Below are 25,099 nucleotides of genomic sequence, written 5' to 3' on the forward strand. Positions count from 1 at the left end.
TGGGTTGTTTTGACTTCCTCTGATGCTAAGCAGCATTTGAACCCCATTCTCTAACAAGAAACAGCTCAAAACCCTCCGGATTCCAGGGAGAGGGATAAAGGGTTTTCTTTCTCACCTGAGATGGGGTCATGCTCCGGGAGGACAGCCCGATGGGCGAGGCACCCGGGAACTGTGGATGCCCAAGCTGTGCCGTGTGGTAATTCCTCATGTCGCCGTACACAGAGCGGTAATCATGGAAGGAGCTCCCGGCGGGATGCATGATCTGCACCCCGTGTGGGACCACCACTGGCTGCGTCAGGGGCAACCCAGGCAACTGGTTGCCCGAGGGCACATTGAGCAGCCGGGGCTCACTGTGGGGAGAGTGGGCCATCTTGCCTTCTGAGGATTTGGGAGTCTCTTTCCCAGGCTGCGGGGTTTTACTGACCGGGGGAGTTTTGACAGCCCCTTCAGGTGTCCGGGATTGTCGTGTTTCCGAGTGGTGCTCACCCACGGTGGCCATGTGTGGGTGCATGATCATCCTGACATCCCGCGGGACATTGTACTGGTCCAGCCGCAGGCTGCTGGGGTGCATTCGGTAGTCAGGCTGCATCACCAGCACATCGGACTGCACCGGGGCTGGCCCGCGGCACACCGTGCTGTGGTGGAAGTGCAGCTCCTCTTCAGGGGGATGCTGGGAGGACAGCGGGGGCATAACAATGTCTCGGATGGGTGCTGGCTGGGGTGTGCTGGATCTCTGAGATTTTATCTCCATCTGGGGTTGCAGAGCAGCTCGGGGGGAGTGAAGCGCTTCTGGGCGGATGCCGTAGGGAATGCCGGAGAGAGGAGGGGTGTTCATCCTCACCTCACCTTGGGACAGATGGCCCAGGGACACAGTCTGTGTTACGCTGTGGGGGGGCATGATAACAGATTGCTCAGGATGCATGCTGGATATGTACTGAGGAACGGGAATTCCCGGTGCCAGCATGACCGGGGTGCTGCTGGACAAAGCCGGAGACGAGGTACTGCCGGGATGACAGGCCCGGGGGAACGGTGACGGCGAGTGCCCGCTGGTACGCGGTGAGTGTGGTTCCTGTTTGGTGACCCCCAGGTGGGAGATGGCCCGGTCAGTCGGGGTACTGGGGCCCGAGCTGACATGGTTCGCTTCCGAGTGCATCTTCCCAGAGAGGGAAGGGTGGTGAGGACTAACTCCAGGACTCAGGTTGGAGGGTTGCAGAGTCTTTGTCTCCACTTTCAGAGCAGCTGGGTCAGACAGTTTTTTGTTCACTACCATCTGGTTATGGACCAGCACAGGTGGAGTGTTTACTGTCTGTGTCAGGACCTTGCCAGGCTGAGACACCGGGGTCTGGACCGCAAGGTGTGATGAGTCGGGCTTGTCCAGCACAGCGCGCTCCTGTTTGACAGAGGAGATGACAGGCGAGGTGTTGTAAGGCTGTGTTCCCAGTACCAACGAAGAATGGCTGGAAACAGTCCCGTAGCTCGCCGAGGTTTGGGAGCCTTTCGGCGCTGGCTGGGATGGGGTGATAGGCTCCTGTTTAATCTGAGACTTGGATACAGACTGCTGGAACTCAATGTCCACAGCACTGGCTGGGGGAATCTGGCTGATCTTGGCACTGATTCGCTGAGGGCCTTCAGTCTTCTGCCCCGAGTAACTCAGGAGCACCACACCTTCTGAGGTGTTCACCCGCAGCCCTGGGCTGGACCCAGTCTCCACAGGCCTCTCCTCGATAATAGACATGGATCCTGGATGAAATCTGCTGTTATCATTTGCACTTGATCTCTGCTTAAATTTTGGCGAGGGAGCATTGACGAGGCAGGTCTGGGTTTGGGGAGCTTGTTTCACCAAGGTGATCCTCGGAGCATCCTCCAGATCCACACTGTGGGGCATCCTGCTGATGACAGAAGTAGCTTTGGGAGCAATTACGGTGTTGATCTTTTCCTTCTCGCTGACGACTGGTGCTTCAGCCACCGGTGGGTCCAGGGTGTTGGTGACAGGAACAGCCAGCTTCTCCTCGGAAACTGGCTTGATGGCCTCCACAGCAGGGTGGAGAGGTGCCTCCTCCAGGCACGGTGCACTCACTGGCTCCGCGTGTGTCGTCGTCACATGTGTGGAGGTTATGCTTGTCGCTGAGACATATTTGGGCTCCATGAGTATCTTCCTCAAAGTGCTGGAGTTTGTGTCGATATCCGACGCCTTTGTGTCTGGTGGGAGAGCTGGCGGGGGTGTGGAACGAGCACGGGGCTCTTCGTGCCTGACCATCCACTCTGGCACCTTGGCAGCACCGGAGTGAAGGGGGACAATGGTGGTGGGAACTGTGGTGGGCAGTTTGGCCGCCGCTGTGGGGATGGCAGGAAGGGCTGCATTCGGGGCACTTGGTGGTGTGATGGGAGCACTCTCCAGGGGTGACCGGATCTTGAACCCGCCCTGACTCCCCTCATCAAGGGGGACTGGTGGGGCGCCCAGGTCCAAAGGAGCTGGAGCAGGCACCTTTGGAGAGGTGCTGCTCTCAGGGGCAGCCTCATGTGCAGCCACATCAGCAGTCACAGCCTTGGTGACATCAGAAGCATTTGGATCCATGGATGCTGTGGGTTTTATTTGCTTTTCCTCCTTTGAGGCTTCTTCAGGTTTTGTCTTTACTTCATTGGCAGGGGGTGATTTGCTCCGCACCCTCTCCGGCTCAAAGTTGTTGACTTCAGTGGCATCGCCCTTCCTGCTTGTGCTCTTCTTGCGTCTCTGCCGTGTGCTTTTCTGACGGCCTTTTTCCTTCCGAGCAATTTCAGCCTCCTGCAAGGTCTCGGCCTCCTGCGCAGAGTTGGAAGATTCACTGAAGCTGACTTCGGACTCCTTGCTCTCAGTCTCCAACGCTGATGGGACAGAGCCAGGCACAGGCTGCACCACAGGCTCGATGGCAGCCTCGGTTTCCAGGATATTGTTCACTGCCTGATCTGTCTCAGGCTCCATCTCCTCCTGAGGGGACTGCAACACCAAAGGCTCTGTGGGGATTTCAGCCTCTGATTCAGCAGGGTATGTCGGCGGTGCAGGGAAGCTTTCTGTCTCCACAGAAATATCATTGATGATGGAGCCAATGGCTGCTGCCAGCTCCGTTTCACTGGCCTGGTGTGCTGGTTTATCTGCCTCCTCCTCCTGACGGACTTCAGCCACATCTGTCGTTGGCTCTTTATAGGCAGCAATTGTTGGAGGAGTTTCAGTGAGTTTTGCAATGTTCTCCACTGCCTGCTCAAGCTCAATTTGCTTTGCTAATTGGGCAGCCTCAGGTGACTGCTTGGGCTCCCGCATCACCTCCTTTTCCATTTCTGAGAATGAATCTTCTACCTCATTCTTAGAGAAGTGGGGTGGCAGGATGTCCTCTTTTGGAGGGCTCTTCATCTTAGGTGGTGACACCGCCACTGGCTCTGCCTCTTCTTCAGTGGGCCGCAAGGCACCCTTGACTTCATCGACATTGAGACGTATTTCTACATTTTTGAGACACACGGATGCCTTATCAACAACAGTTTTGGTATTTTTGTACCTTCCTCTTTTGGATTTTGTAACCTTTTCTGGCACCGGTTTCTTCTCAATGATCTCAACTGTGGGGATTTCTAGCTGATTTTTCTCCACATCCAGTTCCTTCCGATCACGTTTCTGCTCACTTGCTGCCAGCTCTTTCTCAGCGGCTTTTGCTTTATTGCTGTTGTCACTGATGCTCGATTCCTGACTGCTTCTTTCAGGAACATCTTCAGATTCAGCCGTGGTATCGGCTTTCGGTTCATTCTTCCCTTTCTTCCCCTGTTGGCTGGTAGCAGCTGATGAGTGAGTGTGTGTGAGCTTCTGGGACCTAGGAGACCTCCAACCCTCTGCAGGTTTAGGAGCATCCACAGTATCTTTAGTTTCAGCCTCCTCCACCTCTTGTTGTACCGGTTCAGTTTTTATTGGAGAGATGTCCTCCTCTGGCTTACGGCGCGTTTTGGGAGGTCTTCCCCTCCTCGGGGTTGTGGGAACAGTTGTCACTGTTTCCTGTGGTTCTTTTTCTACTCTCTTCCTGGTGGATCTAGTGACCTCCAAGGAGTCCTTCACCGGAGATGGGCCTTCGTTGTCCCCTGTGGTAGCATAGACCGACCTTACGTTTCTGCGCCTGGTCCGGCCTATTGGCAAGCTCAGCTCCACATTTTCTGGCTCTGCAGCAGAACTTGGGGATTTAGCAGCATTCCTTGAAACCTTTTCTGCCTCCACTTTCAATTCAGAAAGCTTCTGGGTCTCCCCACGAGGAGAGCTTGACCTTTTCAGTTTTTCACGGTCAATTCTTTCGCTCTTCCTCGTGACGGGCTTTTCCATGACATTGGCTGCAGCCGACTGCACGGGAGTCTTGGACCGTTTACTTTTGTAGGATTTTTTATCTTTTACAACCACCGGAGGATCCACTTCCATATCATTATCAGAAACAGGTGGCAGGACCTCAGCAGTTGCCTCCACCTTTTGACTCACACCAGCATCGGTATTTGCAGACGGTGGAGGATTTTCTTCCTTAGGTTCCGCAGCCTCATCTGACTTCTGAACTAGCTTGGGTGGAGGTGGAAGCAGCTGGACAACCTCAGGTTCTGGATCTACACTGATGTCTGCATCGGAAAATGAGGCCCCAGGAGTGGGAGGTTTGGTATCCAAGTACGAAGGATGCTCTGTTGCCACAGCATCTTCCTCTGGTGCCAGGGTTGTAGTAACCATTTCTTTACTTGCTTCTATAACTGGTGGAGGTTCCATTTGCTCAGGAGATTCCATTTTGACAGGAGCAGCAAGTTCAGGAAGAGGTTTTTGTTCCTCTGCTGCAGCAGCAGGTTCAGAAGGTTTCTCTTCTTTGACAGAAGCTGGTTCCACCAGGACCTTTTCGTTCACTATTTTCTCGGGAGCAATGGGAGCTGGTTCCTGTGCGAGGACGGTGACTGAAGAAGGACCAACAACTGTAGGAGGTTTATGTTCTGTTTCTTTACTATCAGGAACCATTTCTGGTGTTTTTGGCCGGTTTTCTTTATCTTCCTGTTTCTCTACTTCTTTTGGTTTCTGATCTTTCTCCTTTTCTTTCTGCTGCATTCGTGTCAGCTCAACAAACCTACTGTGGAAAAGAACCACTGGCTCTTGCACCAAATCAGCTGTGCTGTTTGCTCCATCAGAGGAGGACTGTCTCCCATACAACCTTCCAGAGATGAAATCCAGATCCTCATCCTTCCTCTCCAAATGCTGCAGGCGTTTTGAGTCCTGTTCAAAGATTGAACTGTGCAAAAATCGAGAAGCGAACAGTTCCTGCCGCTCTTGTTCCTCCTCTTTATGATCTTCTTTCTTATCATCCAGTTTTCCACCTTCAGAATCCGTTCTGATTTTTTTCTTTTTCATATACCAGGATGGAATAGGTCTTGGAGCCGAGTCAACCTTCTCTTTGTCTTTATTGTTTCTGAAACTAGCAAATCTTGAATCCCAGTCTAGAAAGGACCAGTTTTCCTCTCTGGAGGAAGAGAGGGATTTAGCCCTTTCAAGCAAGGCCTTTGTGTCAGGTGTGATTGTCTTGTCCAATGCAAAAGAGTAGAATTTGTTTCTTTCTAGGGAACTGGACTGGAGTCTTTCCTCTCTTTCACGGAACTTCTCTTCTCTGTCCCTTAATAAAAAAGACAACCTGGAACTCTCTAACAAAGACGAGGCTTTTGGGGAATGGGGCTTGTTTTCACCATCATCATCTGAATCCGAAGGCACCTCCCCGGGTTCCAGGTCACGGACAGACCGTTTCCGTATACTGTCTCTTTTCACAATGCTGCTTGGAAAGCTGATATCGACTCTCCCAGGCTCTTGCTTCACTTGGGTTTCCCACCTACTCGAGTCTTCCTCAGAACTCAGCACAGAGAGTTTTATTTTAGCCATTTCTGCCATCTGCTCCCTTCTGCTGGAATCATAAGGATTGAACTTCAGTGAGTCCTCCCTCACAGTCATGTTGGAGTATGAAAGACCCTTTTCTTCTATTTTAGGTGAGTCTTTGGTTTCTTTCAATGGCATTAACCTCGGAGAATCAAGTGTGTCATCATCCTCATGGAACGGGAAGTGCCTGATGCTTGGGGAACAGGACATCCTTTCAGAGTCCTCACTCACCTGACGAGAGCTTCTGTAGTTCCTTTCTCTCTTAGTGCTAATTTCAAAGTCAAACTGGTCAGTCTTTTTCCTTTTACTTGGTGGAGAGTCATCAGTGACGTCTTGTGGAGGCTTTCCCACCTCATGAACCAGACTCCGCTTTTCATATTCATCCACATCTTTCTTTGGACTGCCAAACTTCTCCGACTTTGCTATCTCCATTTCCAGCTGCTGTTTCAACCTGCGACTTTGCTCCATTTGTTTGCGGTAGCTCTGCGTGTGGTCAATGTCAATGCTGATTTTCTCCTCTGTGTCAGCTGTCTGAGGTTTCTCTTGGCCAAGTTTATGGTCTGGTGTTTCTTCAGGAAGGCCAGAGTAGTTCTTCCTTGTGTCCTCTCTCTCTGTTCCCTGCTCATCCAGCAGCTGTACCTGTTTATGCTGGGGTTTTACCGGGTTCAGTTTTTTAGGAGGGAGCTCCTGAACTTCCACAGGTTCATCGGATGCCTCCATGAGCCTTGCCTGCAGATCCAGGGTAGGGCGCATGCCAATCCCACCAACATTAAGAGTGTCCTGAATTTCTTTGGGACTAGTAACAGGAATAAGTCTTTCCAGTTTGAGTTTTTTAGATTCCCTTTTAAGCATCTCCTTCCTCAGGGGCTTTCTCTCCAATTCTCCTTCCCTTAATACTGGTGCTTCTCTAGACGACGCTGTTGCATCAAGCTGCTTTTTCAAAACCACACGTGCATCCTCCTCATCTTGGCTGCTCCGTTTTACATCCAGCTTTTGCCTGTCGGGTTTCGGATTTGCATCAGCAAAACGCCTTTTACGAGCCTCCAACTTGTCTAAATCAACTGCATTGGCACCCTCAGAAGTTTGTTCTGTCTTCAAGTGCTTTTTGGGTTTCATTTTTCCCTCCTTGTCCACCACTTCAATGTGACTGGCAAGGGCTTTCTCCTTCTGTACCTTGGTTCTGACAGGTTCTAGTTTAGATTGCTCAGACTTGGCTTGCTCAGCCTGGGACGTCTGGATTTTCTGTTCAAGCAGTGGGGATTTCAGAGCATCGTTATCCAGCTTTGCCCTCAGTTTCTCCAGCGCAGGCTGATCGATCACCTTCCCCTCCTTTTCCTTCACACGGGTCAACACAACACAGGGCATCAGTTCCAGGCGGTTCTTTGCTGCCCCTTCTTTGTCACCCCTCTCTTTGCTTTGTTTACTGTTGCCCTTCTGTTTTTCTGGGCTGGGCTCTCTCTCATTCTCCTGATCTGTTTCTGAGGACTGAGAGCTGGGTGAATGGATTTTTGCTTTTCTTTTCTGCTTATCTGTTTTTTCTTTTTCTATTTTTTCCAGCTTTTCTTTCCTCACCAAGCGCTTTTCCTTGTCCACCCTCTCCTGCTCGAAAACACGCTCTTTCTCCACTTTCTCATTTTTTGCGTATCGTTCCACACGGGCTTTGTCAAGTTTGTCGTATCGCGGAGGGGACAGTGAGCTGCAGCTGCCACTGCGATCTGAAGACCTGCTGTAAATCCTCCTCTCTGAGTCGCTCTGCAGCCGTTCTGACTGTGAGGGGGACGCTCCGGGGCTCTGTGGTCGCCGGGAATGCGTCGGGCTCTGGCTCCGCTCAATTGGTCTCCGTTCGTGGTCTCTGTCCCGATCAGATTCGAACCGTTCCCTCTCCCTCTCCCTCTCCCGTTGCCTGTAGCTGTACTCCCGGATGTCCTGCTCGTACGGATCTCCCCGGTAATCCCGGTACTCGCGAGGGTCATCATAGTATCGTGGGTCGTAGTAGTCTCCTTGGTAGGGATCCCATTCGGCATAGAATTCTCTGCCCCGAGCTGGGTATTCCCGCCGCGGATCTTCGGGATACGTCCCTGGGGTCCGAACAGTCTCATAGTAAGTACGGTCAGGGGCGTATTCATAGGATCCTCTTCGCTCGTCTCTGCTAAACATAAGAATAAACAGATTCTAGTTCTCCTTCTCAACCAATGTACTCTGTTACCGTATTTTTTTCGCTATGTAAAGGAACAATTTTCTGATCTTTTTTCCTGTGTGCATCAAGGCAGCTGCACACAGAGGTTTGGCAAGGAATCTGTGTGCAGTGGACTAAATATTTTTGTTAATTTACCGAATACCAAATGTACTTCATGGGTAGCATCATAACAGCTCTTCCGAGCATTGTTACACCACCCTCACTCCTTTGTTTCTGTCAAATTCAAACCTTGCATGAAATGAAGGTAAAACCAACACAGCATCCGTGAACCCATACAGGGCTGCAGGGTGAAGACACCCCCTTACCCAGAACCAGAGACTCATCCTGAAAACATGAGTCAAATCAAAATCCAGGCACTGGAATTTCTCCATTACTAAGCATCAAAGTTATGTTAAGATTTCTCAAAAAAGCCTAAGTCCTCCAAGTGATCTTTTAATTCCCAAATCAGCTCTTTCGCTGCATGTGACTTGCAAGCATTGCCTGTTTAGAGTAAAACCAAGCCAACAAGTACCAGGTTGTTTATAAGATCAGGTGAATTCATTCAGCAAAGTAAGTCAAGCAATTAATGTTGCTATTTCAATACCTCCAAGAAGTAAACATAAGTCTTACAAATGACTAAATATGGCAGGGAGGTGGAATAAAGCTGGAGTTCAAATCTCCCACCATTATAGAGTGTTTTGCACACTCTGTACTAAGGTGAGGTTGCGCTCTGCTCCCAAGGAACAAGAGACAGGACAAGAGGAAATGGCCTCAGGCTGTGCCACCAGAGGTTCAGGTTGGACATCAGGAGGAAATTCCCCATGGAAGAGGTGGTCAGGAAATAGAAGGGGCTGCCCAGGGAGGTTTGGAGTCCCCATCCCTGCAGGTGTCCAAGGAAGGCCTGGATGTGGCACTCAGTGCTCAGGGCTGGCTGACAAGGATGGGATCAGTCACAGCTTGGACTCAATGACCTTGGAGATCTTTTCCAACCTAAATGATTCTGGGATTCTTCATAGGTCTATATTTGGCTTCACAAATGTTTTATGTTAAAAGCTGGCAACTTCCATCCTTTAAGAAACATACAAAACTGAAAAAGGGACAAAACATGGAAGACAAAAAACTTATCCTGTAAGTGATGTGGGATGTTGTGAAAAGCAGCTGTGAAGTTAAAAATATTGATGAACTATTTCGTTTGTTCCTCCATGTTTGTTTTTTTTTTTCCCTTTGGGTCCTATTTAGACTGACTCCAACTACAACCTTGAGAGAAGGTAGTTTGTGCAGATCTCAGCACCTCTGCAAGGAGGAGCTTGGAGGGGCACCAGAAGCAGCAGAATTACAGGAGTCACTGCAGAGCTCGCTCCACTGCTCCATGATGCATTATCCCTACAGATCTCCTAATGATATGTAAGCGGAGTGACAGAGAAGGAAAAACCAGACTAATGTGTACCCAAACATCAGAAATCAGGGTCCTGCTCAGGATTATTCCATGGCAAAGACAAGCCCACCTGAGTCCTGTGTGCTAAAAAAAATCCAAAAATGCCCTTCTCTTGCCTGAATCCTGCGCAGTTCTGAGGAAATGCTTATTGCTGGCACATCACAACATCTGGCAAAGCCTGGGGAAGGCACACTTGTATTTCCATTATGCAAATCCTGATTGCCAATTTCCAAACCCTGATTGCTTTTAAATCTGCTCATTTTGCATTATGTCACACCAATCTATTTTGCTGCAAAACACTATTGTGTTTATCCAGCTCCCAGGTACAACCAGCGTCACGCTGGGCTGACTCCTGGGCAGGCAGAGCCCTAACAATGAGCCAGGCTCTGAGGGGAATAAAACATGGGTGGTTTTTTTCAGTGAGTGAAGGTAAAAAAGCCCAGAATGTGCAGTGTTTCTGGTCTAGGTCTTCAGGGATAAATAAGTGACTGTGCAGCATGTGGTGCCAGCTGCTGCCAAGGGGTAACCACACAGGACACAGCTTTATTCAAAGTAAAAACGAATCCTTACTTGAACTGTATTATTTTATCAAGTTATAAACAAAACTGTTGGAAAGGGGGAAGTGGAGGATCAGATTTTACTCTCTGCTCAAGGGCTGAGAAGCAGGAGTTTATCAGACTTTATGTACACCCACCAACACACACATTTCTCTGACACAGATAAGTTGCTCTTTGCATTCCTACAATGTGATGAATGACTCCCAACTATGTCCTGGTGACCCAACAGAGAAACCGGATACTTGAATATGGATCATGCAGACAACTGAAACCTCCACCTCAGCAGGAATTCCAGTAACTGGCTACGCCTTGGATGTGTGAGATCCTGCCTGCTCTAATCACCACAGCTTAAGTTTGATCACCTAAATTTAATTAAAAAATAGTGAAGAGGTAAAAAAAAAATTAAATGCAGAGGTGTTTTTAACAGAACTTTAAAAATAAAGCCAAAGTTGAGAGGGGAAAAAAATTTTCAAGAATTATGGCATGAAGAAAGTTTGTATGATGAGGAGGACAATGACTGTAAAAGGATTTTGTACGGTGATGCTGGAAAACAAAAAACTGAATAAAGATATTGATACATGCCTTCTTTCTGCCAGCATTTCATAGAAGTCTCTAATATCTTGACCCGTTTTCTCCATGGAATGATAAAATGCCAATTGACTCTCTCGATTTGCAAAATCCACCTGAAAAAGAAAGGGGAAATCACATTCTGTCACAGAAACATCCCACTCTGCCAACATTTCCCTGTCTGCTGAAGGTGGGAGCAGAACTGAAAATGGGGGTTAGATTAAATAAAACTTGTCAAACACTTTCTGATTCTGGCCCTGCATATGCCCAGGAATAAAGATCCTTTTCAGTGGAGCTGTGTAACTACCTCTTTACTATGTTGTTGTAGCTGTCATCCTAGAGGCTTCTGTTGGGCAAAAGCAGCAGGAAAAATACACATTACTATCGTGGTATTGATGTTTTTCTTGCCAGGACAGTTCCAAAGTCCCTTTTATCTCAGGGCAGTGCTACGGAGGGTCAGGATTATGAATCCATTTTGGACTCCACAGTGTCTGCCTGGGGTTATAGAGCAGGGAAAGAACCAAGTCTCCTGAACTGCAGCTCCCTGTTCCAGCTACCCCAACAACTGGCATTTTCTAGTACTGAGACACTAATGGTATAGTGAAAAAAATTAAGGATTAAAACAGATTTCATTATGTGCATGCCACATAATGTAGTATTTTTAACATTCTAGTTCCTGCTAGTTTTGAAGTCAGCCCAGTCCTGTGTGTAACCACAGCAATGGAGTACAGGCCCACTTCAGGGGTGTTGCTTATTCCAAAGTCATTGAGCAACAAGATCCACACAAGATGTGAAAGGACCACATGCTTTCCTGCACAGGAAGGTGACTGATATCCAACAGCACACTCAGAAACTACAGAATATCCAACTCGCAGTGCTGGGTAAGGTGGGAAGCTGCAGAGATCATGCCTGACATCACTGCCCACTCTTTAAGAGAGGAGAAAGGAGGAGGAGGAAGATAATTCAAAGGGTTGGCTGACATTTCACATCCCCAGTTAGTGGAACTGATGGGACAGTCAGAACAGGTATCACCACATTCACCCAAATCCAAGATATCCCTGTAAATGTTAAACGTTGCTCAAGGAAGAAAAGTATTTCATTTTTTAAAGCAGTGTTTTCAATTATTGTTTAAAATTCGTTGCAAGGAAGGATGAGACAACCTTTAAGGTCTTTTCCAACCCAAACCATTCCATGATTCCATGTCTGCGTATTGAGGTTACTGTACCCAGAGCTTGTACATCAACATGGAGCAGCTGTATGCAGCCATGTGTTTTCCTGGAGGAACTCACACTTTTGGATTTCCCTTTTTTAACACAAAAACACACAGAAGTTTGCCTTGGATTGGGGTAAACGATGCAGTGACACAGACACCAACACTCAGGAGCTCAGAGAGACAAGTTCAGCAAAATGAACGGCAGAATACTGGAAAAGGCTTTGTAAGTAACAGTTCAGGATTCCCTGACATCTTGATAAGCCGAGTATAAAAATATAATTTAAGCCTTTAATATGTGGGATGTGTGTGTCCCGCCAAGTATTCCTTAAGCCTGGCAGTCTGCACTGCCAGCAATTAATGGGGATGGCCTAAACACAATTTGTTCCTCTTTTTTTGCCTGCTTTGCTTTGGTTTGGAGGTAATTCTGCACACCTTAATTTTATTCCCACCGATTTTCCTCCCCTTGGTCTCTTTTACAGCTGCTTGTGCATATTCAATCTCATTGTAGAGAACCAGGGCCATGCCTTTTAAGCGGTCAAACACCACCTGTAAAAAACAAAAAAACAAAACAAAAACCAAATAAGAGCCTCATCCACAGGACTTAATGTCAGTCCCAACAAAATCCTAAGTCATGAGGATACCAGGAATGAAAATTATTTTTAGTAAGGTGAATTTCTAGGCTTTTCTGACGAGGCATATTGGAATGAAGAGACAATAAAAGAACACGGGACTGCTTTGAATTGTGGATATAGTGGCTTGAGGTATATTATGCCTTTATTTTGTTTTTCTGTATTTTACTTTGAATATTTTTCTTTGTTGACTGAGTTTTGTAGCATTTCTTTGTTAACATTTTGGGTTTTTTAAATTTCCAACACATTTTAGGGGGGGAAAAAGGTAAAGGGAACATTTAATCCCGAAGTGGAACCAGCTTTTGTTATCAGTCTGCAGTACCACTCACCACTTGTTAAATGCCCGATTTCCAAATATTGCTTTCCTTTAGCAGCATAAATGTATTATTCAAGCAACAACAGCTACAATAAAGAATGTCAAAGGTGCAACACAAACCCACAAAAATCCTTTTGGGAGGTCAGACCCTGGTCCTGTAAAGATTTACAGACGTTGCTTAATTTTAAATACATCCATGTCCAATAAAAATACACAGGACAACTCCCACACTGAAGTTTAAGCACGTGATAAATCACTTGCATGGGAGAGGCTCTTGCTGTGTGACACGGGTGTGTTGCACCATTGTTGACTTTCTCTTGTCTTCCGTGTACTTTTGGCACTGTGATTGTTCTGACTGCTTTTAAAAAGTCTTTTTTTTTCTCGGTCTGATGAAAACAACCATAGTTATGTCTAATTATGTAATTAACAAATATGAGTAATTACGTAATTAGACTGCTGCTCTTCCTACTAACATTAAAGAAGTTTTGCCTGGGAGAGACTGTAGTGCACAAGAGCAACAAATGGTTTCCAATACTCAACATCTCGGCTCACTCAAAATACTTCCTTTTGGTTGCTGTCAATGTTGACAGAGCCCTGCCAGCCAAATTTCACCTCAGTGAGAATTTTTTCCACCTGAGCTATAAAGCCCTGGACAGTGGAGTTGAAAGGACAGGATGGGAAGAGAGGAAGACAGTAACAACGTGGAAGCACATGGCAAAGCCTCCCACCTACCTTCACCACAGGCCCGTATCGGCAGAAATGTCGGGTCAGATACTGATCCGTAACGTTTGTGGAAAGCCCATCTAACCACACGCAGTTTGTAGGCATGCTCTTCCCAAAACCCAGCTGGACACAAAAGGGCAAAACTTCCATCAGTACAGTGCACAAGGGTTAAACTCACTGAACAGAGCCTGCCTAATGAAAGACTTATTAGGAGAAAGCTGTTGTTTGTATGGATTTTCTAAAATTAGCATCTGGTGCAGGTGCAAGACAAAAATCAAAGAGCAATTAATGAAAATAATTCTGCTTGTTTAAATAAATACAGTGTTTGACAACACTGAGTTCTTCAGTTTGAATGTCTGAGAAACGACAGGTTGACAGCTCTGGGCCCTGACAGGCTCCTTTTGCCATGGGAGTGGGATGGATTCCCAGCACAGCCTCACCAGGCCAGGGAACATCAGTCTCTGAGTATTCAATCCCAGGATTGCGTGTGGACAGAGCCAACAAAAATGCTGATTAATCCCAATCAGATGGTGGTTGAAGCCATCAAGCCCTCACATCAAAAGCCAAGACCTCACATCAAAAACCATTTTACTTCCAGAAACTACCCTGCTGTGACACATCCCACGATGCAGCAATGGAAGACACAAGGATATGGTCCAGGGGAGGATTTCTTTACCTTGAGCCGGTTATTTCCGAGATATTCCCCATCCATCTTCTTAATGGCTTTGCACACGCTGGCGATGTCACAGTACTGCAGGAATGCATACTGAGGGACACCATTCACCTTCTTAATGTCAATGTCCTAGGAACGAGCACAAAACAACAACCCACAATCAGCAATCAATCCTGATCTAAGAGGAGTTGTTTTTTTCAGGGACACATGGCACAGCAAGCTCTTAATTAATATTTTCTTCAGAGAGAGGATTTAAACAATAGTAGACAGTTAAAACTTTGCTGTTCTGCTGCATCTCAAAACCAAATCCTTACTGAGCAGGGAAAGCTCTTTATCCCACAGATTTAAAATCCAAGCCCACAGACCTAAGCCTGACCTGATCAACAAACACCAGCTTTAGGCTGTTAATACTGTATCAAGAAGAGACAATTCAGGATCAACGAAATACAGATTAATTTTTGCTCACAAAGGCTCAAGAAAAAACAACCTGCTCCAATCCTCATCTCTGAGCCAAGCCGGGCTTCTTTTCCAAATTATCATGATCCATTCTGTTCCTAGAAACACAAAGTGATGCTGGACTCATGTCTTGAACCAGCCTGACTCACGGAAAAGGCAAAAAAGATCCTCAACTGGAGTTGCTGTTGCTCTTTAAAACCAAGCCACCACGGGCCCATTCACAAGTACTGCCAGAGGCTCACAAAGCCAAATAAAGGCTGATTTTAATCGATTTAAAAAAGCCCAGCAAGCCAGGAGCTGACATTTGGTTAACAAACAAGCTCAGAACTAGCACTGGAAAAGTACCCAAAGCGCCTCTGAACAAACTCATGATATTATGATTCATTTCAAGCTGAAAATAGGAGGCGGAGGGTTTAGCTTTATTTGTTGGAATAGCAGGAGCTGCCTTTGTGAGCCACACATGGATCTGAGCACAAATGTTCCAACATCCAGGACAGGCTAATTTCATGGTTAATAAATTTAGGGACAAGGCAGCAGTTTGATATGGTCTCACCCAAGAGCTCTTTATCTGGGAAAAGAGAAGTAAACAGGGAGATTTACATAACTATTAGACTCCTACAGCCCTGGCCTAATGATTTAAGTGGAATATTAATAGAAAACTACACTTCCAAGTGTCTGAAGTAGCACAACTGCAACCATGGCAAATTATACTTGACCACTCACCCTGGGCAAGCAATTCCTTGTGACAGGCAAATAAAATATCATTATTGTGCTCATTACCCCTCAGAAAGGTTATAAAGCTGGTCCCTTCTGCACCTGAGCTTTTAAGTTTTCCTGGAAATGGCGAGGCAGCACTGCCTCCCAATTCTGAGCCATTAATAATGCTGACAGGGAGCACCATGGCACACAAAAACCAATTTACACTACCACTGATAGGCATCTTTATCAGGAGAGTTCTGCTGCTCTAACACTGGAAAAAGGGGTCAAGCCACAGACATGGCACAAATTCATAAATCAGTATTCATGTCAAGGATACAGCAGTCTGGATACACAAGGGCTGCCAGACATCATAAAATGTCCACACTGTACATGGAAGCAACCTCCTCTCCTTGTGGGAGGTAGCAGGGATGGGGCTCCTGGTATGCGTGACTGATTCCTCAGCAGCGATAAGAACATGTTGGAGCAGAGTGAAGGAGGCACAGCACGCTCACAAGCACTCACAGCTGACAGAGAGAACATGAACTATTCTGAAGCCTCAACTCAACAGGAATCACGGAATGAATCCCAGAACGGTCTGGGTTGGAAGGGCTCTTACAGCTCATCCAATTCTACCCCCTGCCATGGGCAGGGACACTTTTCACTATCTCAGGGTGCTCCAAGCCCTGTCCAACCTGGCCTTGGACACCTCGAGGGGCAGCCACAGCTTCTCTGGGCAACCTGTGCCAGGGTAGCCCCACCCTCCCAGGTAAGAATTCCTTCCCAATACCCCATCTAACTCTGCCCTCCTTCAGCTTAAAGGCTTGTCGTGTCACTCCATGTCCTTGTGAAAATTAATTAAATTGGATAGTGGCACAACTTCTGTGGAAATTTTCCCTTAAATGTAACGTTGATGTGAATTGAAAGAAAGGCGGGAGCAGAGGAGAGCGGGCTGCTCTACCTCATCTGGGTACTTCCCTCAGCTGAAAACCCAAATCCCTCAAGTGCCATCACTGACCCATCTGCACCAATCCCCTCTGCCTGGGCACAGCGATGCCTCCACACGCACCAACCAAGCCCTTTGTTTCATGAATCAATAGGAAACTCAGATTCACACAGTTGTAGGAGTCAACATGAGAACATCACCTGGCACACTCACATCCCAAATACCCAGTCAGCTTTGGAGCTACTAGGAGAGAATTACCAGGAGAAGAAAAACAGCACGAGAGACATTTCTTGTAAACACTCCTAGGACTGTTTTTCCTGCTAAGTTACCCCTCAACATTCATATGCTGAATTCCTAATACAAAGAAAAGCTTTCAGGTATATTCCAGCACGATGAATGACTCAGATTATTACAGAAAGACTGAATTATCTGTCATTGACAGATTTAGCACCATTCACAGCTTTCCACAGGTCTGTACAGAAAGGGGGGCAGTGCCACCCCACACAGGACACAATTTACATACCACTATTCCCCCAAAGCGCTGGAAGATGTTGCGCAGGTCGTGGTAGGTGGTTGTTTTCTCCAGGTTGCCAATGAACAGAGTTCTTGTTGCCTTTGGGTGAAACTCATCTATCCTTTCATCCAAAGGACGAAATTCATTCTCACTTTCAGTTTCTAGGATAAAAGAGCAGGAAATTTTTAATGACTGGAGATTTGGCTCATGTTGGTTTATTCAGATCTCCTCCTTGATCTGAACAAGAGTAACCACTGTCTTTGAGAGAAAAGCACCCACTTCTGCCCATGACTTGTTATTTATGTGGGACTGGGAATCTTTATATTCCACAGAGGAATCTGAATATCCTCAGGTAAAAGACAGCTGCATCTTTCAGCTCCTCCTCTGGAAATTTACTCAAATACCAATGCTTGAGTGCATGAATTCCAGTAAAGCTTCCCTGAGCTTGGGGAAGAGCGCATGGCAGGAGTTTGTTTTCAGGAATCAATTTTTAAAGAAGCCATTGAAGTGTAGTCTGAGAACTTCATCACGTGCTCAGGGCTGCAGCTCTCACTGATTGGTCACATGGGCTGTGCTGCCACAGCCTCAAAACGCAGCACTCGTTGGCTGTTTTAATTAAAATGAGACAAAACGAGGCTGGGAGGACTCGGTGCTGTGCTCACATTACCCACTGGCAGCTGCTCCATCGAGACACGGCAGATGAGATCGTTCCTTGCAGCAGATCCCACTGTTTGGGAGGATGGCAGCTTTCCTTCTCTGAGGCTTAAGACTGGCTTAAGAATTGGATCACTGTTTGATCCAAGAGCATCCACTCTTTTTGCTCTGGATTTTATTGTTGCATTTTCCCCAGTTTCTTTAAAGCATGTTTCTTACTTCTATTCTGCCTCTTTACAACTGAACATACCCAGAGCTCCTGAACATACCCAGAGTGGTCCCATGGGAGAAGGACATGAACCTTACCCGGTCCTATCCAGGCTGTGACTTCAATCTGCATGCCAAAGAAAAGCTTTCCTTTGGAGGCATTTAGTGCTTTCTCCTGGTCCTCCTGCTGCCGGAAGAACACGAGGCCATACCGTTCCTCGGACGCGCCGTGGATTTGCACCGACGTCACCTTCCCATACTTCTTGAATTCGTGGAAAAGTCCATCTTTAAGGCTTGTATCTAAACCAACAAATCAATATTAATACTGCAGAAATATAACTTCTACCAAATCAGCAGCACCATGAAAGACGTAAAGGACTCTGTCTGTCTGAACTGTGACTTCATCCCATTTAACTTGGTGTTTATACAAGTGCCCTTTCTAATTTGGGATCTTAATTTTGCCAGCGTCCAAAGTTTCTAGCTCATCTTCCTCTTTTAAAGCCAAAAAACTACACACATAAGGTTTAATATGGCTAAAGCTGGGGGTGGATGGTTTTTGCTTCTAAGAGATACCCAGCTCCAGGCAAAGAAGTCAGAGGGATACGTGATTAAAAATCCCACAGGAATACCGCGCACGGCTGGGATGAGGTGTCTGAGATGGAGACTGGAGTCACACAGAGTTCAGTTCAGTCAATTCAGAAATATAACCAGACAGATTCATCAGATTTTGCAGAATCTCACCAGGGTGCACACAATCTGTCTGGGATTCATGGGATACTGACCTCAGCACCCTGTCCTTTCAAGGAATATGAAAGACATTAAGTCTGTTGGAAGATACCAACACCTCAGGTACTCTGCTCAGAAAATTAACAGATATTATTTTAGCTCAGCCAGTGCTTCTGCATCCATGAATTCTGTTAAAACTGTTTCACAACTGATCCCATGCTGGTTTTTCCTGTGGGGTATCTCCTGCGCTCAGCGCAGGGAATAGGAAGCAATCATGGGCACTCCTCAGCATGTGGTTTCCTGGGTTATTTTCCATGCAATATGCATTGCCTTTACAAATATGCTCAGGGGTGTTTTAAAGCACTCAAATTGCAACAGAAAACCCTTAACTGTTTGGATTAAAAAATAAACTGAAGCAGGGTAAGATAAAACAATCAAAGTTTTAAGTTAAAAATGGGCATGTCAGCTTTTTCCCTGGGAAAGCCCAGATTACTGTTGGGAGCACCAGTTCCAGGAGCTGGAAATGCCCAATACTTGGAGCTGGGACCAGCAGGGTGTCTCACAGATGGTCACTAATTAAGCAATTTTCCTACTGTCACACAAGAACTGAGGCAGAAGCAGGTAGAGAATCCCATCCTGCTGTGTGTCAAAGATTTAGTATAGGTTATTCCACCAGTCCCATCCTTCTGCCCTGCTCCCCTTTCCGGAGTGAATTTACCTGTTGAGCGCACTGGAAGATTTTGCACCTTGATCCCAAAACTCTTCCGGGGCTCATCCTTCTCCAGCGACGGGAGCAGCTGGGACGCGGGCGCGGGGACGGCCGTGGACTGCACTGAGCGTGCCGGGGACTCGTCGCTCGAGCTGCTGCTGGAGTCACTGCTGGGAACGGCATGAAGGGAAGGACAGGTGAGTGCACGGAACAAAGTCACCTGGAAAATGGTTATTTTATTAAAAAAGCAAAATTCCAGAGCTTCTGCTCATCTACAGGCCTTCCTCCCTTTTGTGCTGGATTCTGTTTCTGTGCTGTCACCTGCTATTCATGTAAATTTAAGAATCTTCCTACCAATAGGCCCCTCCAAAGACCCCAAAGGAGACAGGCAGGGAAGTGCAATACATGTAAAACGTCAGCAAGATCCTTTTACCCACCCTGACAATGGTGGAGATTTAATTAAGTGTAACGTAATGTTGGACCAGCTCAGGAGCTGTGTAGGAAGAGTGGAGAAATACAGGGAGGATGCAGAGGTCTGACAATACTTAAAAATCCCTCCTAGCACTCTCATGTAGGGGAAAGAAATATTATTGTCCTCTCAGGCATCTTCCCTAGAAACATTGTACTTTGTACAAACTTTGTACTCCAAAGAGATCACGCGTGAAAATCATGGCAAGTATTTTGGTCAACCGCTTGGGAATAACCTGGATAGATGGGATGTCCATGTCCCTGTCCCAGCCCAAAGCCCACGGTGCAACAAGATGATCTTTAAGATTGCTTCCAGCTCAAACCATTCTAGGATTCTCTACGAACCAGCAAACACTATTTCCAGGTTTAGCCTCAACCTCCAACTTCAGGATATGAAGAATTTAGACCCAAGAACACCTTTTATAAACAATAATTACAGCGGAAGAAGATTTGCATATTAGATCACAGAGGGAGTCAATCTAATTCACAAACTCAGGATCATTCAATGCTTCAAGGAGAGGCAGAAATACAGAGAATATAATGTTATTAAATCTTGCCCAGTGGGGACACGTCATCCTGCTTCAGTGGCTCATTTCTTCCCCGAGGCACGAGGGCTCAGAACAGCGCTAAAAATAATTTTGTCTGACATAACCCCGGAGACTCTCATCCTCCATTACACCAGCAGCCTTCGAAAAAATTCTGCTGGAATTTTAACTCGGAGGCTGGAGGGGGGAAGATGTGCCACGTACTAAAATAACCCTGTCAGTCTGAAATTTGCTGCTTGATTGAATTTTTATATTCCTCTCCACATCGTATTAGAAAAACGATATGCAACTTCATCTTTTTCTTATCTTAAATATTTCATACTCTTACAAACTTTCTTGCCATTAAACCACTTAACTTTTCCATTTCTTTTCTCAGGGAAATCATTTCAGGCTTCTAATAATTTTGAAGATTTGATTTGGTGAGCTCTTCTACTGCTTTTTTGTGGGTGTTTTTCTTTAAACATTCAAAAAACCTACTTTTCTTTCTGAACACCTTGGTGTAACCATGGCATATTCTCAAAAGCCCTTGGGCCATGTCCCCATTATATTTGGAGGCGCAGAAGGCAAGACAGTCTCTGTCCCAAAATACTTACAAACAATCCAGAAGGATATAAAAACAGGCCAGACCAAAATAAAACACAACCAAAAGGGTCAAAAATGCTGAAGTAATCATAAACATGAGAAACTCTGCTGGCAGTCTTACCCCTCATTACAACCCTCCCAATCCCATCGAGCCACTTCACACGTTGGTGCCTTTCCCACACATTGTCCTCCTACTCCTCCAGGCCCCGGGGAGGAAGTTCAGCATCACTTTGGGAGAGGAGTGAAAATAAAGCCATGCCAGGAACAGAGTGAAAAACCTTCCTTCTGCCCTGCTCTTCCCAAGGGCAGCTGCCCTACACCACCCAACCTCTCACTTCACAGATAATAAATAACATTTCTCTTCCCAGCTACAGTCCCTTGTGTTTCCCAGCAACAAATCTCTCATCATCAAGATGTCCCTTCACAGCCTCATTTTTCTGCTGAATTGGTAAACTGCCATTATTTCTGTCTCACCTGTGCACCCTCCTTTTGTGCCCTCTTCATTAATGAACTGTTTAATCACTGAAAGTGAAGAGTGAAACATTTCCTCCTGATCTTTATCCCATACCCTCTGCCCTTCCACTAAATTACCAAACCAAAGTTCTTTTTTACAGAATTTTCGGAAAATAACAAACCCAGCCCCACACGAACAGGCTCTCAGTGTTCTCCAGGGGTAACATCAGCCATCGCCTACTACTGGGAAATAAACCAGCAAAGAATAGAGAAACTTCCTTAAACACACAAATATAGGGCAGAGAATGTGTGCGGGAAGAAACTAAAAGTAATTCCCAAGCTGACAGCAGCTCCACATGGTTCAGCAGCCCTTGGGGAAGGCTAAAATAGGACTTCAGGACTGCAGAACCCTCTGCCCTGTGCACACTTCCACGTTCCCATCTCACATCTTGATGTTCACTCCCATACTCCCAAAGCCTTTAGAATTCCAGTGTGCTGAGATCGTATCTCCCAACCAAGAGGCAAGGCAGTGCTGAATTGACTTGGAGTAGTGCTTCAGAATGGAGACAGGCTATTTTTACAGTTCAGGGGGTTTTTTATGAGGATGTTAAAAATATGGAACATACTGTTTAAATCACAGCATTCCATTAGAGAAAAAGTATTATCTCAGGATAACACTGCTAAGATATCCAAGTGATGACACAGCAGTGCAACAGGGTGATAAATTCTACAAAGGAGCCTAAATTTTGCGCAACTTTGGGAAACAAAGATGATGCTGGTAACTTCCACTTCCCCACGGAGTTTTAGGGATATGTGTCCCTTAGCAAAACAAGACTTTCTGAGACATTCCAGAAAATAAAGTCATTATTTCCTGACTGCTTTTAGACAAGAAAAAAATAATTTCAAGAACAATCCCTCCCTTTCTTTAGGGAAATCCCCATCACTTTTCCAACTGAAGAAACATGGATATAATAATTCAAAAGTAAGTCAAAGGTTTGATGTTCTGTGAATGGGAGAATGATGGAAGAGTTAATTATAGCTGCTGTGTCACCCAGTTATAGCTCACAGCACAATCAAAATAAAGCATCTGACACGGAATTATGTGGAGTCTTGAGCAGCAAAATACAACTCTTTTTCAGCTTTAAAAATATACAGATCTGAAGCCTGAAAGCTGCTCAAGGACAAGTTCCCAGAATATTAAAATGAGAATATGGCTTTGCTTTTCCCTGTGAGTAATTTTGAAAACAACCACCCGTTGCCAATGCAGAAAATAAGTTATTAAAAATTCTTCTGGCAAAAGTGGGTTCATAAAGCTTTCACAATGAGCTAGGGAAATTTTAACATGGGAATATAATAGGATAAAACAACAGCTCTGATAATCTCCTCCTTAAAAGTATTCCAAGTATAGGTTTGGAGGCAGGTCAAAAATGACACAAAAATAGCTTTTTAACTTCATTTGGGCTTCTGCTACCAGTATTAAACCCAAGGTGATTTTTTTCTAGAAGCAGAGCATGCTCTGACACTAATCCTTTTCCCAACATGAGAAAACCTGCTCTGCCACATCCCTGTAAAGTCAGCGGAGCAGAATGCCAGCACACTGAAGAACTAACCTCCTGAGTTGTCACAACACACGCGCAGTGCCGGGAAGGAGCTGGGAATGGCTCCTCCAACATCCTCCACTATGCTCTGCACTTCTCCCAGGAACATGGGAACACTGGGGAAGAGTTTGAGTATTTAACCAGGATTTCAGATGCTCTTTTGTCCAGCCCAGATACTTCTAAAATCAGTCTCACTCTACGGCATCACAGCATTGAAGAAAAATTATTTTTGCATTTTACTCTCAGTAAAATCAGATGGAAAAATGGAGCAATAAGAGGGATTGTTCTTAATTAAACAAGGGGTGGACACACAATCTTTCTTACGCAGGCACTTTACAAGCCCTTTTAAAAGACTTATCTATATTCCATAATTACTTATGAGTATATAAGGATATGTGTTCTTACACTGTTTATGTATCCATTTATCACCAATCATGGAAAAATCTATTCATAACTTACAATACTTAATCAATGTATCTATTTTCCATTAGTCAAGATTAAATTTATTTGTAATCCAATCTAAATTTTATCCACATTCCTAAATCCAGCAATGGGGTTCACACCCGAACAGACCTCGTTTCATGGAGTCATGGAATATCCTGGGTTGGAAGGGACCCACAAAGATGATGGGACCCCATTCCTGGTCTCAGTACATTGCAGCTCATTTAGCACACAGGATTCTCCTTTGCTCAGTTCTAAATGCAAAGATAACATTTCAAATCCTGGCATCCTACAAACCACTTCTCGCTTCCAGAGAAATTTCTCATTTTCAGGCAATTACAGTTTGCAGGGTCTAGCGGCAATGAAGTTATGTTGGGTTTACATGTGAAAAATGAAAGCACTGAGTGGAGAACACAAAGCCAGCTGTCCTTTGTTCCCACAAAAGGAGATAAAAGAGAGGCTTCAAGCCCATTGATGGAATGGAAGACCCGCTGCTTCCTGTCAATGGTAGCAGCGCTGAATCAAGGGATCTCACAACCTGCCCTCCACCCTCCTGCAATTTTAAAATGCGGCACAATTGTCATTTCTGCCCGTTGATTTATTTGAGAGCGGTGAGTCAGCTGCAGGCTGGGGACTCCCTGTGAGCAGCAGGCAGGAAACAAAGCTGGAACCACGGCTGGAACCATGGTGGCTGTCATGGAGAATAAAGCAGAGGGAAGCTTTAACATCCCACAGGCGCTGAGCTGCCAATATGGGCTTAAAAAAGCGAAACAAAACCAACCTGTTGTTAACCAGAAAAGCTGTGACTGCCCAGTCCCTGGAAGTGTCCAAGGCCAGGTGGGACAGGAACAACCTAAGGTAGTGGAAGGTGTCCCTGCCCATGACAGGGTTGGAATGAAATGAGCTTTAAGGTCCCTTCCAACCCAAACCATTAAACGATTCTGTCATTCTGGGATTCTAACGTCTGCTGCTGGAGCAAGTTAAAAACAAAGCCACCTAAAAGCAGTTTAAAACCTTTGCATTTTTCATGCCAAATTTCAGCTATGAAAAAATTAATACTTTTTTTATAACTGCCTTCAAAAACTGTTTCACCAGACCTGGTGAAGAATCCAGGATTTCTTCCCCCCCCCCCCCACCCCCCAAAACAGGAAATATGCAGAATGATCACTTTTTCCCTGCCAAAATTAACTTGAAATCAGGAACTCTGCCTGGCTCAGCTCGACTCAACACCCTGTCAGAATAATAATCTCCAAGTGAAGATTATCTCCTAGAAAGATCTGCTGAGGACAGGCTTCATCCCCGCTGATGGCAGGTTATTCTCACGGCTGATGTCAGCAGTAGATTCCCAAGCTGGGTCAGGAAATCCAAAGTTAACATACAGTCATCTCTGAACGGAAGCAACGGGAACCCTCAGTTTTTCTCCCTGCGCCTCTCCCTTTCCAGATCCAAGTCACCGTAGATGACCTATGATCTCCATGCACAAAACACCAGCAGTGACAGTGCTCTATGATCAGCTCTATCTAGAAGACACCAATCCTTGGGATACTTTGTAGGCTTTGGAAAAAAACTGCTGGTTAGATTTCCACAACCTAAGAAAACAGCAGCAGAAAATTGCTCCAAGTTTTCTGAATGTACTGATGTGCTGTTTGGGAATAAAAAGAATAAAAAGACCTGATTACTGCCAGCTAACACCCAGAAAAATTTGATGGCAACTGCTTAAAATAAAAGCTTAAAAATACACTGTGTTCCATTCTAGCAATGGACTAAAGGATCTTTGCCTGTGAAACACTTTGACTTCTGGATGGAAAAATGATATAGTGGAGCAATATATGCACAGGGCTATTAGAGACTGGTACTTCTGACCTACTGATAAATATTACACTAACCTAAGAAGATATTCAACCAGAATTTCCCCTGTTCTC

At 45.9% G+C, this 25,099-nt stretch overlaps 1 protein-coding gene across 4 annotated transcripts in view; it reads right to left on the bottom strand.

Moving 5' to 3' along the window:
• SPEN (spen family transcriptional repressor) overlaps nt 1-25,099 on the bottom strand; it is a 66,030-nt gene that overhangs the window by 4,673 nt on the left and 36,258 nt on the right. The window contains exons 4-11 of one of the 4 annotated variants that reach the window (XM_066334460.1): nt 19,100-19,257; nt 17,755-17,955; nt 16,804-16,955; nt 14,186-14,311; nt 13,519-13,632; nt 12,274-12,387; nt 10,644-10,744; nt 116-8,042 (exon numbers count right to left, since the gene is read on the bottom strand). In XM_066334460.1, the coding sequence (XP_066190557.1) occupies nt 116-8,042; nt 10,644-10,744; nt 12,274-12,387; nt 13,519-13,632; nt 14,186-14,311; nt 16,804-16,955; nt 17,755-17,955; nt 19,100-19,257 (8,893 nt within the window). Of the gene's footprint in view, nt 1-115; nt 8,043-10,643; nt 10,745-12,273; nt 12,388-13,518; nt 13,633-14,185; nt 14,312-16,803; nt 16,956-17,754; nt 17,956-19,099; nt 19,261-25,099 lie in introns of all 4 variants that reach the window. The other 3 variants (XM_066334461.1, XM_066334459.1, XM_066334462.1) reach the window with 3 other exon arrangements.

The sequence above is a fragment of the Sylvia atricapilla genome, chromosome 22, assembly GCF_009819655.1.
Source record: "Sylvia atricapilla isolate bSylAtr1 chromosome 22, bSylAtr1.pri, whole genome shotgun sequence".
Lineage (NCBI taxonomy): Eukaryota > Metazoa > Chordata > Aves > Passeriformes > Sylviidae > Sylvia > Sylvia atricapilla.